Genomic DNA, 18,535 nt, shown 5'->3' with positions numbered 1-18,535 from the left:
CACCATATGCTGTATGAAAAAATTATCTTACTGATCACTTCAAGAACACAGAAAAGACAAAAAACGCAACACACACAAAAACACATCCTAGCCTGGTGGAAAGTGCACAGAATCTGGGGCTCTGCCCTGTCCAGGTTGTGTGAGCACAAGAAATCTTGAAACCTATATGAATTTTTCTAATCTGCAAAATGGGAATAATAATACCTTCCCCTCCAAGGATACTGAGATAACTCACAGCCTTCAGCGTCTTGCTGGGCACTATAAGACCCACAGAAAGGAGTTGTGCAACATTATCAGAGTCAGATAAGGTAGACGAGCTTTATTCTAAGTCGAGGACGAGATGGATTTCTAAATCTATATGTTATCAAAATAAGTATCAAAAGGAGAGGAAAGGTGAAAAGATTGTGCAAAGCTGATACTATCTCCGTATCTAGGAAACCTGACTACCTTTCTTGCCAGGGAACAAGCAGCTCCTCCCCCTGAATCTTGAGAGGTGAGTGTTGAGAAGACCCGCCCTCTCCGCCGCCGCCAGAGCCCCGCCTCCAGGGTCGAGTAACGCAAGGCCCAGGCCCTGCTGATGGGGGGTGGGGGGGGCTCTGGTCACGTGAGCGCGAGTGCGGAAGTGGTGCGGCTGACGGCGTTCGTGATTGGTCGAGGCTGAGGGACCTGGGGGCGGGGCCAAGCGGCCGGACGCGCCGGGAGGAGCCGAGGAGGGGGCCGCGCCGGGGCCGGCGCCAGAGTCACGGCTTCGGTCTGAGGTGCAGACAGAGTACTGGACCCGCGGCGGGCCGGTGCACCCCTGCCTGCGCGCGCAGCCGCTACAGGTCCCGCAGGCCGAGACGCGGGCTGCTGCGCGAGGCGGGTGGGGTGGGCAGAGGGAGATTGGGAGGGCGCGGGCGCCCTGTGCGCAGAGCAGGCGTGAGGCGGCCGGGGGCCGGGACGCCATGTCCATGGAGGACCCCTTCTTTGTGGTGAAAGGGTGAGTGTCGTAGGGGGCTCCACTGGAGGAGGCGGCGGCAGTGCTGCCTGCCCTCACCTCCCCGCTTTTCTCGCTCTAGGGGGAGGGGAGACAAGTAGAGTCTGGCGTGGGGACCGCTTAGCCTTGAGGGCTATGATAAAGCGTCCAGAGACATCCCCTCTTCGTGCTACCTGGACTTTGAAACCGTGCCCCCAGTCAAGCCCCTGGGGAGGGGGGGGGTCTCCTTTGGCTTGTGCGCCGTTCTACAACTTATGGAGGGGTGTCGAGGGGTTCAGCAGCTCCTCAGGTGGGGAGGGAGACAGGCGTCCCAGACCAAAGTGGGGCTGTAGTGGAGCACCGGGCCCTGCTTTGAAGGGGGAAAAACAGCATCTGGGCAGGAAAAGGGAAATGGGCCTCCTGAGCTTTGTAGTTGGCGTGGACGGGGGTGAGCTCCCATTGTCCATTGAGTTCGGAGCGCTGGCCCGCTGACTGGCGAGACCACAACAAGCCCAGAGGCGTCTGAGCACGTTTGCAGGCTGGGAGGCGGGGGCGCGAGGCTCCGGAAGACAACTCTATTCAGTGGGGGAGTTTTTACCGAGTAATGGGAGGGGAGGAAAGCTGCTGTTCAAACTCAGTGGTGATGTTGGAAGGAAAACAAAATGAAATCAGCCAAACCAAACTTTCCTTAGCTTTCTGTTAGCACAGGGATTTTCCCACAGTGCTAAAGGAAATGAGTGCTTTCTTTTTAACTCCCTGATTTCATCCAGGCTATTTGACAGGTTTCCCCCATTTCTTCTTTTTTCTGCCTTTGAGACTAGAGCTGTCCTAACTTATTTTTCCCTAAGAAGTGTCGTGACTCCATCTTTGATTGCTCAATTGTTTGTTTGGAGATAGAAGCTTTAACTGCACTCTGTTATATAGGCTTTGTAGCCATTAAACAAATGCAGAAAAGATTGATTCTGTTGTTATAACTTGTCAGCTTTTGTTTTAAATGTCAAACAAAACAATCTGAGAACTGCAACGTTCTGGAAAAATCAGTGCCAATGACCTTAAAGTGCCTCTGCTTTCAACTAGTTGCTACTAGCTTCCTATTTCTGTAGGGGTAAAAGTTGACCAGTTGCTTGAGTGTTATTTTTTTTTTTTTACGGTTCATTTTACAAAATTTAAATGGTACTTTAAGTTAAATACTTTATTACCCATGATACAGTTAAATATATTTATGTATTTCTAACATTGCCTTTAAAAGTTTTTTTTTAACCTGACTTTAATATAAATGGAAAAACGCTGAGTTTAGATTATTGGTAATATGTGGCTCTCTACCTGGAAAATGTGTGGTTTATTAGGATTGATTTTTAGGGGATAATTTTTAAATGTGAAAACTGTTTTTTCCTTGAGTGAACGTTCTTAATGCTTAGGGTTGCAAAGGTTATCTCTGGCTGTGGAGACTGTAGATAATCAGAATTTTAAAATTTTTAATGGGATTTGTGAAAATGCAAAATTGTTTTGCCATCTTGACTTTTTTTTTCTTGATGGTAGCCAGTGCAGTTCACCAGTGCTTGCTCACTGATTAGATATCACTGCTTTATTGGAACATTGGCCTTGAGTCTTGCTTGACTTTGACATCATTTTAGCTCATGTTCTTAAGATGTCAAAACCTTCTGCTTTGTGGGAGTTCCCGTTGTGGCGCAGTGCAAATGGATCCAGCTAGTATCCATGAGGACATGGGTTCCATCCCTGGCCTCACTCAGTGGGTTAAGGATCTGGCATTGCTATGAGCTGTGGTGTAGGTCACAGATGAGGCTTGGATCTGGCTTTGTTGTGGCTGTGGTATAGGCCGGCACCTGTAGCTACAATTCAGACCCCTGGCCTGGAGGGAACTGCCATATGCCACAGGTGCAGCCCTTAAAAGAAAAAGAAAAAAAACCCTTCTGCTGTGGAAAAGTAAAATTAGCTACATGAGTGCCTCCACAATGTGTGAGGGAATGTATGGAGCCATGTATCTCTGCTTATTGAAAGTTTTGAAAATGCACCCCACGATGTGGAAAAATTAAAGATGCTTGAATTGTGGCCCTTAGCCTAGGAGCTGGTAGTCTAATCTGAAAAAAACTTACCCCCAAATTAAGTAGAAATGACAGGTGGTAAGTGATCAAATGCTGTAGCCTAGGAGCTGGTAGTCTAATCTGAAAAACAACTTACCCCCAAATTAAGTAGAAATGACAGGTGGTAAGTGATCAAATGCTGAAGTGAATGCTACAGAAGATTAGGTGCCCCAGTAGTCCGGAGAAAGGCATCTCATTAGGAATGGCTGTGGTTGGAAAAGCTTTGGAGGTAGTAGTATGTCTTAGGTTTTGAAGATGGGTAGCTCTTAGATAATTCAGCCTGTGTCTCTTCTGGACTATTGGCAAGAAGAGTATCCATTTGGTCCTCTTGCTCCCAATCCCTTTCCTCTTTCATCTATCTTAGTTCTGCTGGCTGGGTGCTCTCCAGTATGCCGGTGTGAGCCACACATGCCGTGTTACATTGCCTAGTAGATGCAGTAAAAAGTAAAAGACAAGTGAAATTAATTTTAATGTCATCTTTAACCAGTATACTCAAAATATTTCAACATGTGATGAATATAAAGACTGTTAATGAAAGATTTTTCCCTTTTTGTACTACGTCTTAAAAATCCGGCGAGTATTTTGTACTTAGAGCACATCTCAATTTGGACACTAAATTTTCATCAGAAACACTTGATCTTTATTTGGAGTTCATTAAACACACAGTTCAAAGTGCGGATTGATGTACCCAGATTGTTCCACGTATACTTTCAGAATTTTTGGTAGCTGAAGTGTATATCAGTTTTTAAAGTTAAATTAAAATGTAAAATTTAGGAGTTCCCATCGTGGCTCAGTGGTTAATGAATCCGACTAGGAACCATGAGGTTGCGGGTTCGATCCCTGCCCTTGCTCGGTGGGTTAAGGATCCGGTGTTGCCGTGAGCTGTGGTGTAGGTTGCAGACGCGGCTTGGATCCTGCGTGGCTGTGGCGTAGGCCGGAGGCTATAGCTCCGATTCGACCCCTCGCCTGGGAACCTCCATATGCCACAGGAGCGGCCCTAGAAAAGGCAAAAAGACCAAAAAAAAAGAAAGAAAATTTAAAATTTAGTTCCTCGGCCACACTAGCCTGCTTCAGCAGCCTCATGTGGCTTCCATATTGGGGGCAGCACAGGTGTAGCTTTTCTAGAACCCATGCAGGAGTTCTCTCCTTAACATCATTTAGTGGCAGTCTGTTGCCTATAGAGGTAAATCTGAACACTTCGGGATGCAGCCTTTCTCCACCCTTGCTCACTCTGCCTGCCTTTAGCATGGAGCTCTGGCACTGCCAGACTCAGTCTAGTGACTATGACCACAGTACTGGGTGTTCTTACTTTGCCTAATTCACCCACTCAGCTTTTTGGATTCACTGTGAGCATCTCACTATCTCCAGGAAGTGCTTCCCTTGGCACCTACAACACATTATTGCACCTCTTCCTCTGGCTGTCTTTCATTATAAGAGTGTGAGGTCTGAGGGTCTGCTTGTTTTTCCCGTATTTCCAGCCCAGCACTTTGAGTATATAGCATCAGTGTTGAATAAATTCTCCTTGGTATTGGTGGTTCGTGGTGGGAACACTACCGGCAGAGGCCTTGAAACAGGCAACGTGTGTTTAGAAATCAAGGAAAGCATATTTGGGAAGGAAGTATATTTGGGAAAGTAATGATGATAATAATAGGAGGAAACTCCTATGCCAGGCATTGTGTGCTAAGTAAGCACTTTATAAGAATTTTCACTTTAGGAGTTACCGTCGTGGCTCAGTGGTTAATGAATCCGACTAGGAACCATGAGGTTGCGGGTTCGATCCCTGCCCTTGCTCAGTGGGTTAAGGATCTGGTGTTGCCGTGAGCTATGGTGTAGGTCGCAGACGTGGCTCAGATCCCGTGTTGCTGTGGCTCTGGTGTAGGCTGGCGGCTACAGCTCTGATTCGACCCCTAGCCTGGGAACCTCCATATGCTGCAGGAGCAGCCCAAGAAATGGCAAAAAGACCGAAAAAAAAAAAAAAAGAATTTTCACTTCATAAGAACAGCTCTATGATGTGGGTATTACCCCCATTTTATAGGTGAGGAGCTGAGGGAGTTGAGTTACCTCCCCAGAGTCACACAGCTAATAAGTGGACCCAGGAGTCAAATTTCAGCTGCCTAATTCTACTTACACTGTTAACACTTCACAGTACAGGTGAAGTGTTTCTTTTTAGGGCTGCACCTGTGGCATACAGAGGTTCCCAGGCCAGGACTCAAATCTGAGCTGCAGCTGCTTGCCTATACCACAGCCACAGCAACGCTAGATCCTTAACCCACTGAGCAAGGCCAGGGATCAAACCCAAATCCTCATGGATACTAGTCAGGTTCTTAACCCCCTGAGCCATAGTGGGAACTCCTAAAAAGCTGTTTTAATTTAAATATGCAGGAGTTCCTGTCATGGCTCAGCGGAAACAAATCTGACTAGCATCCATGAGGACGCAGGTTCGATCCCTGACTTCACTCGGTGGGTTAAGGATCTGGTATTGCCGTGAGTTGTGGTGTAGGTCACAGATGTGGCTCGGATCTGGTGTGGCTGTGGCGTAGCTCCAGCTCCAGTTGGACCCCTAGCCTGGGAACCTCCATATGCTTCGGGTGCGGCCCTAAAAAAGCAGACAGACAAAAATAAGCAGTGGTTAGTGCCTGAGTGTTGGAGGCTCCTTCTGTGAGGTTTAGACACTGTCAATATATTCTTGTTCAGAGCAGAATCCCTCACGACAGGCTGAAACCACCCCAGCTGGGCCCTTGGGGCAAGTGTGACCCTACCTGGCACAGACTTTGCCAGTGGTCTTTTCACTACCGGAGCTCCTAGCTCTACTGAGTCACCCCAGGCCTGCGCTTTAAGTTGTGGTTTGTCTAGTTGCCCTTCTCCTGTGTGTTCTCACTGGGTTATTCCCATCGTGTCAGGGGTCCCCTCCTTCCCTGCATATATGTGCACATTCCACACCTTGGTCACTCTGACCCAACTCTCTCCTAAGTGCTTTTCTGTTTTCTGTTAATTACTCAACATCCCCCCATGCCATTCCCCTTTTCTCTTTTTCTTCTCCCACTTACACATGGCTTGCTCCTCTCGGCCCTCTTCACTCCTGGCTCTCCACTCTCCTTCGGTCCCATGTCCATTTGGCCATCAGGTCTTATCAGTGCATCTTCTGGCCATCTCTGGCATCTTCTCTACCTCTCTGGTTTTGGTTCCTCCACCCTAGTCCATGTCCTGGTCCTTTCCACCTGGACCCTTGTAAGCAGCTTCTTCAGCAAGCTGCCGGATGCGACCAGAGAGACATGATGAGGTCTATTCTGATCCTTCATCTCTAAGTGTCTTTTTTCTGTGTGCCAGGGACTAAGGGTACAGCCGTGAACTAACAACATCCCTGTCCTTATGAAGCTTACATTCTCAGGACGGGCGATAACAATGAACAAATTTATGATATGTGGGGTGGTGCTAAATTCTGTCAGAAGAATAAAGCTGGGTAAAGGGAAAGGAAATGGGTTTCTGGGTGTAATTTTCCTTTTTTATGTGACTTCTGGAGGCAGTGAAGTTTGGTGAAAGAGCTGAGCTTTGGTAATCAGGCTGACCGAGGGTTGAAATCTTACTTCTGTCAATTGCTTGGTGTGACTCTTGGTACATTAATTACTCTCTCTGAACTGATTTCATTATGTTCAAAGTTCGCTTAACAACCAACGCCTGCTTTATTGGTTGAGAGGATTAAATGAGTTCATACTTGTAAGTTGCCTTAGCACAGTTTGGGGCATATATTAAGTGCTCAGTAAATATTCTCTCTTTAAATGTCTATTTATATGTCTCTATTCAAATAGGCTGCTCTCTCTGAAAGACCTCTTTTTTCTTCATAATATTTATTTTTTCCATTATCATTGATTACAGCTTTTTTTTTTAATTGGAGTTAAAGTAATATATGTTCATTTTAGAAAATTTAGGAACTAAAAATATAAGAAAGAGGATTAAGAATTCATTGAAATGCCACCATCCAGAAAAATTTAGTGAAAATTTTGGTGTCTTTTTTGTGTGTGTGTGCTTTTTAGGGCTGCACCGGGGGCATATGGAAGTTCCCAGGCTAGGGGTCAAATCAGAGCTACAAATGCAGGCCGCAGCCACAGCAACGCAGGATCTGAGCTGCGTCTTTGACCTACACCACGCTCATACCAACACCAGATCCTTAACCCACTGCTCGAGGCCAGGGATCAAACCAGCAACCTTGTAGTTACTGGTTGGACTTATTTCTGCTGTGTCACAATGGGAACTCCATGTCTTTTTTTAAATTTTTTATTTTTGGCCATGTTGTGCTTCATCTCGTTGTAGCATCTCAGTTCCCAGACCAGGGATCAAACCTGTGCCACAGTGGTGAAAGTGCCAAGTCCTAACCACTAGACCACCAGGGAGCTCCCTAAAATTTTGATGTCTTTTTGATCTATGTTTCTACTAATAGTGTTATGTAATACTATCCGTCACTTTTTGATCTCTTATTGTATATCAGGCACTGTACTGAGAACCTGACAGGGATTGTCTTTTTAATCCTTATGAAGTAGATACTAGTACTATTATTATCATTTTATAAATGAAGAAAATGAAATTTAGAGAGTGTAGAAACAAACTTCCAACTTCAAGAGCTTGTCACTGGAAAGGCCAGGATTTATATAAATGAGTATTTTTAATAATCATTTAAGAAATTGGGATCATACTGTCTTAATCTTTTCACCTGTATTTCTGTAAGTCCTTAAAATGCCTTTGGTAGGGAGGCTTTTTAATGACTGCATTGTATTTGGTCATGTAAGTGTTATATAATTTATCACCCAGGGTGACATTTATGATGTTCCTAAATTTTTCGCTATTACATATAGTGATAAGCCTGCTTGTCACAGGTCTTCAGTTCTGCTTCTGATTATTTCTATAGCCTGTATTCCTGTAGCAGAATTGCTGATTCAGAGGGCATGCACATTTTCAAAGCTTCTAATGCATATTACCAAATTGCCCTCCACGATACACCCCATCACCCCTCTACTCCCTATATACCCCCAAAGTTTGAGGGGTCCTTTTCCCCTAATCCTTTGCCGGTACTGAGATTCTCATTTTAAGAAATCTTGACTAATTTGCTAGGTGAATTATGTCGCTTTCACCTTTGTGTTCATTAAGAACTTTATTTGATGAGTGGACCCATTTTGAGTTTGGGGTTCTTCAGGTTGGTTTGTTTTTTTCTTTGTCTTCTTTGCAACTTCTAATTGGAGGGAGTCACTAAGAAATTGAGCATTGGAATATGAGAGTATTTTGGTACCAAGTGAGCCTCTCCTGTAGATAAAAAGCATGAATGCTGTGGTTCTTGACTGTTTTGCTGGTTTGGGAGCTTTGTCTATCTAAACAAGGATAGTTTTATTTCCAGGCTCTTGGCTGTGGGTCATTGTTGAAATAACGGCATAAGCAAGCAAGACAGTATATATTACATTGCATTATTCTCTAACCATCTTGTCTATAGGTACAATCTTTTTTTTTTTTTTTTTTTCTGTATTTTTCATTGTAGTTGATTTACCTTGTAGTTGTGTTAGTTTCTGGTGTATAGAAGGTGATTCGGTCCTATATATAAACATATATATTCTTTTTTGTTATGGTTTATTACAGGGTATTGGATATAGTTCCTTAGTTATACTGAGGGACCTTGTTGTTTATTTTATATATAGTAGTGTGTATCTGCTAATTCCAGGCTCCTAATTTATCCCTCCCCTATTTCCTATCCCCTTTGGTAACCATAAGTTTGGAGTCTATTTCTTTTTTGGAAATAAGTTCATTTGTATCATAGTTTAGACTCCACATATAGATGTTATCATATGGTGTTTGTCTTCCCCTGATTTACTTCACTTAGTATGATAATCTCTAGGTTCATCCATGTTGCTGCAAATGGCATTATTTCATTCTTTTTTTCTGGGTGAGTAGTATTTCTTTCTCTCTCTCTGTGTATTTGCGTATACAGCCTTTTTAACACTAGTTATGAGGTCCTTTGAGGCAGGCATTGTGCATTTTATTCACAGTGTTGAGAAAACTGTTTATTGCCATAGTTAATATGAAAATTATTGTTTGCAGAGTAATTTTAATCAGTAAAATTGAATATAAGTCAGGTCTCATTTTCTACTTTTTAAAAATCAATCAGATGTTTCATTGTAAAACCACTTTGCAAACATTTGTTAAAGATTTATTGATACTATGGTTGGCTCCTGAAATTATAGTCTAGCTTGGAGGATACTGTGCAGATTTTGTGAAAGAATGTGGGAGAAAGTGTGCATTATGTGTACGATTTTGGAGTAGAGCTGGGATGCTGTGGAGATTTTGAAAAAACTTAGAAAGACCCCCACCCCAGTGGGAATGATGATCAGGGGCACCTCAGTGAAGCAGGTAAGGCCTCAGTCTGGGCCTTAGAGGAAATGTTGCTTTTCATTTGCAGAGGTATAAGGACTCCTCCGCCTGGGGATGGGGAATCAGTGAGTGAAAGTCTAGAGCCCTAGACCTGGAGTGAGGAAAGGGAGGGTAGGGAGACCTGCCAGCTGAAACAGATTTTGTTTCAGATTGGAAATTAAAGTCAGCCAGTTTTGGAGGAGGAGGAGGAGGAGGAGGCTGCGGTGGCTGCGTGGAATACCCAGTTGAGGACTTTAAATGTAATCTGTTTCCTAATGTAAATTCTTCATCAGGAGACAGTTTTAATGTAGCGGTTACCATGCACTTGCTTATAGTCAAACAACTTCTAAGGGCTCGACCCCAGGTCTTCTAATTCCCTAAAGAAAATAGATTTGTCTGGGGGCTTTGCAAAGGTGGGATTAAGTAGCTGTTAGTACTGGAAGACACCTCATACCCTGGTTCTGAAGAACCTGAGGCCAGCAGCTAAAAAGTCTGAACACCAGTTCTCTTTATTTGTCAGTAAGTACAGACTAGTAATCTTGAAAGTTGCTTCCAGATCTAAAATCCAGTGGTGCAGCTTAAGCTGAGGTTGTGCAAGGTGAGAAGTCAGAGGAAGAGTCAGAAGTGATGCTTGTCTAGACAAGTTTCAAATCTTGGAAAATAGTGTCACTGTTAACTATAATGGAGAAGTTAGAGAAGGAAGCAGTTTGGTGGGTTTTTTTTTTTTTTTTTCCCCTGTTTTATTTTGTTGTTTGAATACTTGCTTTTTCAGAGGGAGGATATGAACTGTTTGGTTTTAGGCAAATGGGATGATCCTATAGGCAGCTAAAAATACAGGAATTAGTCCCAGGCGAATTATTAGGGTTGGAAATGGATTTGGGGAGGTACCAGCTTCAAGGGATTTTTTTGAACCTGCTAGTGTTGACAAGCCACTTAGAAGCTGTAAAAAGAGTGCTGAGGGAGTTCTCTTGTGGCACAGGGGGTTAAGGATTTGGTGTTGTCACTGCAGCAGCTTGTCTTTTTTTTTTTTTTTTTTTTTTTAAATGCTGAGAAACGCTGGGACCAGGTAGAGGAATAGGAAAGCGAAAATTGGTAGAAACTAGAAGAGCACAATGCCACAAAAACAACAAAGTGAGAGTTTGAAGAAAATAGAAAGGCTGTAGTGTCAAGTACACTGAAAATGAGGATGAGTTCAAGTCACCCGTGACTTTGACCTGCATTGGCAGCATTATGCTATCCCACGGGGGTTGTGGAAATGGCAGCAGATTGAGGTTAAAAGTGTGTATAACTATAGGTAACAAAAGACTTCCCCTCCATGAGAATTATTGAGAAAGATATCACAGTGAAATTGAATTACAAAATGGCAGTAAGGTCAAGTGCAGAGCGTGTGTGTTTTTACCTTTAAATACAAACGGTGTGAATGTGGAAGTCAAACGGTAAAAAGAGCTCCTCCTCACCTAGCCCCAGGGGTTGGTGGTGAAACTGGTTGATGGGCTATGGGGTGGGAAGGTGATAGGGTTGCAGAGGCTTGCACAGCTTGGGTTTTTCAGGTTTCATTAGTAGAATGGAAACCATCTGCCTTCATTAGCCTCTCTGTGTTGATGAAATAGGGGCCTCTCTGTAAAGAGACATGCAGGACAGGTGCTGCCGCAAATATAAATGTTGTGGCATGTTATGTTTTTCCAAAGATGGCTGCCCCAATATATATCCTGTCCCATTTGCTTTTCTCAAATTTGAGGCTGACATTCTTCTATCAAACTAAGATTCTCGTTCCTTTCACTTCAACCTGGGCAGACCTTCATAACTACTTCAACTGACAAAATGGGGCAGAAACGACACTGCTTGATTCCTGAAACTTGTCACAAAAGACAACCAATTCAGCATCAACCTACATCTTTCTGACTTGGGGACATAAGTCCAGCTCTACTGACGCCACTGTGCTGGAGAGCTCACGTGGAGAGGCTATGCAAACACAGAGATGCTATGAAGAGCACCTGCTCCTATAGCCCCAGCCTATTGAGTCTTTCAGCTGAGGCCCCAGATGTTATGGAGCAGGATTAAGCCATCCCTTCTGTGTTCAGCACAAATTCTTGACCCACAGAATCCATGAGCATAAGAAATGGTTGTTTAGTGTCATTAAGTTTTGGAGTAATTGCTATACAAGCACAGTAACAGGAATGGATGCCAGTTCAGAGCCTGTCAGCATGGTCAAAGAAGAATGGAGAAATCAAAAGGCTGATGAAGGTTGCAGCTATGATTATCCTGTAATTTGTTGCCACAACTGAATGACAGATTCTGGGGAACATAAGCTCCCTAATGGTTGAAATACTTCTTCCTCCCATCTTTCTGACAAATGGTGAGATCCAGATAAGAAAATTTTGATTTTCTGGATATCTGATGTATTGCCTAAGGGTCGGTAGGTATGGTGAGCCCTTCACTGTGGTGGAATAGACTGGAACGTTGAATGGGAAAGGCTCAACTAGCAGTGACCGGGGTTTAGTACTGGGTTCACTTCAAAAACAAAATGAGTTGGTTAATCCTGCCAGTGTCAACCCTTTTTTTTATAAAGAATGAAAGAATTCAGTTTTGAAAGCTTGAATGACTTTATTTTTGCCTGAAAGATACATTCTTTGAAGATGTGGACTGTGTTTTCATTTTTGACATTTGTTTCCTGGGAAAGAAGCTCTGCATTGCACGTGGTCCCAGGGGGAGTTGGTGTGGCTTTCAGTGTCATAGGGAGTTCATATCCATGAGGATATGATAAGTCCCAGGATTTAAAAAAAATTTTTAATTATATTTATAGTTGTACAACCATCATTACAACCTAATTTTGGAACATTTCCATCCCCACCATCAAGTCCATCCCTTCCTCCTGTTCCCTATGAAAATCATAAGTTTTTCAAAGTCTGTTTCTGTTCTGCAAATAAATTCATTTGTATCCTTTTTTAGATTCCGCATGTAAGTGATATCATAAGGTGTTTGTGTCTCATTGTCCAACTTAGCATGATAATTTTTAGGTCCATCTATATTGCTGCAAATGGCATTATTTCATTCTTTTTTATGGCTGAGTAATATTCCACGGACTATATATACGACATCTTCTTTATCCATTCCTCTGTTGATGGACATTTAGGTTGCTTCCATGCCTTGGCTCTTGTATATAGCATTGCAGCGAACATTGGGGTACACATTATCTTTTCGAGTTACGGCTTTCTCTGGAAAGATGCCCAGGAGTGGGATTGCTGGATCATATTGGTAATTCTATTTTTGGTTTTTTGAGGACCCTCCATAGTGGTTACACCAATTTATATTCCCACTGATAGTGTTAAAAGCTTCCCTTTTCTCTCCAGCTTTTATCGTTTGTAGACTTTTTCATCATGGCTATTCTGGCTAGTGTAAGGTGATACCTCATGGTAGTTTTGATTTGCATTTCTCTAATAATTGGTGATGTTGAACATCTTTTCATGTATGTTCAGGCCATCTGTATGTCTTCTTTGGAGAAGTGTCTGTTTAGATCTGCCCATTTTTTAATGGGGTTGATTGTTTTTTTGATATTGAGATGCAGGAGGTGTTTATATATTTTGGAAATTAAACCCTTGTCAGTTGCTTCATTTGCAAGTATTTTCTCCTATTCTATGGGTTGTCTTTTCATTTTGTTTAGGGTTTCCTTTGCTGTGCAAAAACCTTTAAGTTTAATTAGGTCCCATTTGTTTATTTTTGTTATTATTGTCATTACTTTAGGAGGTGGATCTGACAAGATACTGCTGTAGTTTATTTCAGAGAGTGTTCGACCTATGTTTTCCTCGAAGAGTTTTATAATATCTGGTTTTACATTTAGGTCTTTAATCCATTTTAAATTTATGTTTGTGTATGGTGTTAGAGAGTGTTCTAAATTCATTCTTTTACAGGTAGCTGTCACATTTTCCTAGCACCACTCCATTGCATATTCTTGCCTCCTTTGTCATAGATTAGTTGACCATAGGTGCGTGGGTTTATTTCTAGGCTTTCTTTCCTGTTCCATTGATTTTATATTTCTGGTTTTTGTTGTTGTTGTTGTTTTTTTTTTTTTTTTTTTTTTTTTTTTTTTTTTTTTTTTTTTGGTGCCAGTACCTTACTGTTTTGATTGACTGTAACTTTGTAGGTAGTCTGAAATCAGGGCTCCTGATTCTTCCAACTCCATTTTTCTTTCTCAGGATTGCCTTGGCTGAGTCCCATGATTTTGATTGACTGCTTCGTGGACAGCAAGGGCAAAATCCTTACCCCTAGTATTTCCAACACTGTGGCTCTTGTTACCCTTGAAATGTGTAAGATGACTGGCATCCACAACAGATGTGGGAGCAGAACATCTGCTTTCTGTGGGGGATAGCCATCTCTCTCCTTCAAGGAACTTAAAGATCTGGGTCAGGAGCAAAACCTGTAATTCCTAGGAAAGCACTTAGCAAGTTTTTGGTGAAATGGTGTCAGACGTGATATCTAAAGCTGTCTGTGAGCAGATTATTTTTTACCAAGAAGTTTGCAAAGCTGAAGAGCTCCAAGAATTCAAGTGATACCTGGCCTCTGGTAGATTATTCCCATTAGTTAGTTGGAAGAAAAGCCTGAAAATAGCCAGACCAAACTCCACAGGATAAAGAGGCAATATCTTGTGATTCTGACCTTGCTGGAGACCACAGAGGAAAGTGGATCACTGTGGCCTAAGGAGTTGGCAGCTTCAGCACTCCTCCTGGGGTGCAGCACGCTCCCATGGGCTGACTGTGGTGAGCACTAACCTGGGAGTAGACGATGCTGGGCAGGCAGGTGTGGGAAGTGCCTACTAGCCAACTTGTGCAGAAGCCATTTGCTTACCTTTGCTGAGAAGGTAGGTGAAGAAAACTCACCAGCTCTTCTTTTTCTGTTAAAATCCTCACAAATCTCAAACAACTGACATGGTTAATACTCCTCTGTCTTGTTCATCGATTTACTTAGAATGCCAGGTGATTCTAAATATTTCATGCCAGATACTTTCAAATAACTCCGAGTTCAGTGGGTGATCTCACAGGTTAGAGTCTTGTACATTATTACATGTGTCTTGTGTTTCTCGAAACTTTGGAAATCCCAGGTTCTTTTGGATATTCTAGTTACCATTAACGCTTGGCTTAAGAATAGGTTTTGTTTGTGACATGCATTTTCTCTCCGTTCATGCCCTTTTTTTTTTTGGTCACATCTACAGCAAGTTGGTTTTTTGTGTTTTTTGTGTTTTTTTTTTGTTTTTGTTTTTGTTTTTGTTTTTGTTTTGGCCATATCTACAGAAAGTTCCCAGGCCCAGGATTAAACCCATGCCACAGCAGTGACCTGGGCCACTGCAGTGACAACACTGGATCCTTAAGCCACTGTTCCACAAGAGAACTCTTCATCCTTCTTTTTCAGGCTAATGCTAGGCTGAAATGGTACTGGAAGAAGAGAAGTTGGGAGATATTTTAACTTTGAGGGACCCTGTTAGTTGCTGTATTAAGATAGGACTCTTGATGCACTGCAGGTTCTGGCTTTTCAAGATTAGAACCATTGCTGATAGTTCCCACCTTTGTGATTCCCTTAGAGCATGTCTTAGAAATATAAAATAAGACTGCTTTGACTTTTTTTTTTTTTTGCTTTTTAGGGCCGTACCTGCGGCATATGGAAGTTCCCAGGCTAGGGGTCAAATCAGAGCTACAGATGCCAGCCTTTGCCATAGCCACAGCAACACAGGATCTAAGCTGTGTCTGTGACCTACACCACAACTAATGGCAACACTGGATCCCTGACCCACTGAGCAAGGCCAGGGATCAAACCCGCATCCTCATGGGTACTAGTCGGATTCATTATTCGTTTCTGCTGCACCGAAACAGAAACTCCTACTTTGACGTTTTTTGATGTCCGCACTACTAAATGAACACTAAAAATGAAACCTCTTTTAACAACAAGAGATTGTTGCCAGGCCTGTGGGGTGTTGAATGTTACCCGGGGATTGCTTTGCAGCATGTTTCTAATTCCTGCCATTTCTTTCATTTCTTCTTTAGGACATGCTCAAGTTCTCACATGCTTGATTTCACTCTCTCTCTGCCGCTAGAATTGAATCCACCGGTGTGCCCCTCCTTCCCTTCAAATCTGAGTATCAGTGTCTTAAGAGCTGTGGTTGTAAAAGTGTACTCATCCCAGGGGGATCTCAAGATCCTCTCATGGAAGAGCCCCTCAGCTTAAAATGCTTTTCATGATAGTACTCAGATATTACTTGCTTTTTTTCATCATGTTGACATTTACATTGATGGTGCAAAAGCTGTGGCAGGTAGACCTGCTGGTGCCTTAGCCTACTCTAATTCAGGCAGTGTCACCAAACTGTACCAGGAGTGATTATATTCTTCCATCACCTGTGGTGTATGGAAGTTCCCAGGCCAGGGATTGAACCTGAGCCACAGCTGCCAACCTGTGCCACAGGTGCAGCAACACTGGGTCCTTAACCCACTGTGCTGGGGATCAGACCTGTACCTCCACAGTGACCTGAGCTGCTGCAGTCGGATTCTTCACCCACCATGCCATGGTAGGAACGCCTTCATTTTTTTAAGTTATAATTTACCTACAGTAAAATTGACCCTTTTTTAAAAAAAGTGTATAGTTCTGTGAAATTCGACAAATGCATATAATTGGTACTACTGACCTCCACAGTAAGTTACAGGACAGTTCCATCACCCCTAAAAGTTTCTCTTTGTTCCTTCTAGCCTCTTGCCCCATACCTAGCACCTGGCCACTGCTGATCTGTTTTCTGTCCCTGTAGTTCTGCCTTCTCCAAAATGTCACAGCAATGGAATCACACAGTGTGTGGCCCTCTGAGTCTAACTTCTCACACTTCACCTAACACTTTTGAGGTTTTGCCATATTACTGCGTGTATCTGTGATTTGTTCCTCTACTGCTGGGTGGTATTCCATTGTGCAGATGTACTGCAGTTTGTCCATTCTTTGACTGAAGGACATTTGGGTTGTTTTCAGGTTTTGGCTATTATGACTAAAGCCACTGTAAGAATTTGTAGATTGTTGTGTGAACCTGTGTGTTTCTATGTCACCTTAAAGTGGGGTTCTTGGGTCATACGGTAAGTGTATGTTTTGTATGTTTAAGAAACAGCTGCCCTGTTTTCCAAAGTGACTGTACGGTTTTACATTCCCACCAGTAATATACGAAATTCCAGTTACTCCACCACCTGGTCAGCACTTGACACTGTCAGTTGGTTGTGTGAAGTTTGTAGTCATACCTCATTGTGGATTTAATTTGCATTTTCCTGATAACTAATGATATTGAGCATCTTCTCATGTTCTTAGCTGTCATTTATATTCGCCTTTGGTGAAGTGACTGTTCAGATCTTTTTTTTTTTTTTTTTTTTTTTTTTTTTTTGTCTTTTTGTCTCTCTTTAGGGCCACACCTGTGGCATATGGAGGTTCCCAGGCTAGGGGTATAATCGGAGCTGTTGCTGCCGGCCTGTGCCAGAGCCACAGCAATGCTGGATCCAAGCTGAGTCTTCGACCTACACCACAGCTCACAGCAATGCCGGATCCTTAACCCACTGAGCGAGGCCAGGGATCAAACCTGTAACCTCATGGTTCCTAGTTGGATTTGTTCCGCTGAGCCATGACGGGAACTCTAACTGTTCAGATCTTTTGCCCCCCCCCCCTTTTTTTCCTTTTTTGGCCACACCCGTAGCATTGAAAGTTCTGGGCTAGGGTTTGAACCTCCAGCAAGAGATCAAATCTGCGCCACAGCAGTGACAACTCCAGATCCTTAACCCACTGCACACAGGAGAACTCCCTGCCCATTTTTAAATTGGGTTTGTTTTCTCAAGTTTTGAGAGTTTTTGAAATATCTTCTAAGATACAAGTCATTCATCAGACACGTAACTCACAAATGTTTTCTCCCAGCCTTAGTATACATTTTAAACTCGACATGGCGAAACGAGAGTGTGTCTAAAGCATTTTGCTATATCGTGAGATAAGATGGCTGACCTTGGGAGTTCCCGTCGTGGCGCAGTGGTTAACGAATCCGACTAGGAACCATGAGGTTGCGGGTTCGGTCCCTGCCCTTGCTCAGTGGGTTAACGATCCGGCGTTGCCGTGAGCTGTGGTGTAGGTTGCAGACGCGGCTCGGATCCCATGTTGCTGTGGCTCTGGCGTAGGCCGGTGGCTACAGCTCCGATTCGACCCCTAGCCTGGGAACCTCCATATGCCGCGGGAGCAGCCCAAGAAATAGCAAAAAGACAAAAAAAAAAAAAAAAAAAAAAAGAAGAGTTTTTCTCAGAAATGAATGACAAGAACCTGTCACTTCTTGGAAAACAGCTGACAGTATTTTTGTGGATGATGAAATGAGAGCCCTTTTTTAAAAAAAGTAGAATTTTGGAAAGTTTATATCAATTACTGTCATCTTAAAGATTCCCAATAATTAAGGTTTTCTGATGAGATTGGTGGTGATGATATTGTATGATTTTGGCTATTGTATAATAAATGAGTCAGCATTGGAAGATCTTTGATACTCAGTAAACCAGTACTTCACAATGACTGGTACGTGATGCTGTAAAATCATACATGGGTGAAAGATCCATTCACAGTGCAAGGCAGAGCAGTGGATTGTCAGGTATGAGAGTTCACAGGGTCTTTGTTATAGTTTCAGCTTCCACATCGCAGCTAATTTCTAAGAGACTGCCACTTGTTGATTTGGTATAGTGTCAAAAAAGTATATCCAGTTACCTGAAAAGACTATTAGAATACTCCTCCCTTTTCCAACTGTGTACCTGCCTGATAACTGCATTTCCATCATATACGTCAACCAAAACATGTGTCAGCAGACTGAATGTAGAAGCAGACGTGAGGATCCACTTGTCTATTGTTGAATTAGATATTAAAGAGATATGCAAAAATGTGAAACAGTGCTCCTCTTCTAATTTTTTTGTTTTAGAATTTTTTTGCAAAAACATTAACATATAGTAATTTCATTATGTTTCATTAATTGATAAATATTTTTAAATGTCTGTTTGAGACGTTACCATTGTGGCTTAACGATAATAAACCCGACTAGTATCCATGAGGACACGGGTTTGAT

General features: G+C 42.8%; 1 protein-coding gene across 3 annotated transcripts in view; it reads left to right on the top strand.

The window, feature by feature from the left end:
- STX6 (syntaxin 6) overlaps positions 680-18,535 on the top strand; it is a 46,895-nt gene continuing 29,039 nt past the window's right edge. The window contains exon 1 of one of the 3 annotated variants that reach the window (XM_021102005.1): positions 680-979. In XM_021102005.1, the coding sequence (XP_020957664.1) occupies positions 945-979 (35 nt within the window). In that variant the 5' untranslated portion in view covers positions 680-944. The remainder of the gene's footprint in view (positions 980-18,535) is intronic. The other 2 variants (XM_013979910.2, NM_001243720.1) reach the window with 2 other exon arrangements.

The sequence above is a fragment of the Sus scrofa genome, chromosome 9, assembly GCF_000003025.6.
Source record: "Sus scrofa isolate TJ Tabasco breed Duroc chromosome 9, Sscrofa11.1, whole genome shotgun sequence".
Taxonomy (NCBI): domain Eukaryota; kingdom Metazoa; phylum Chordata; class Mammalia; order Artiodactyla; family Suidae; genus Sus; species Sus scrofa.
The sequence above is the reverse complement of the archived record's forward strand: the minus strand, read 5'-3'. Positions and strand labels throughout refer to the sequence as shown.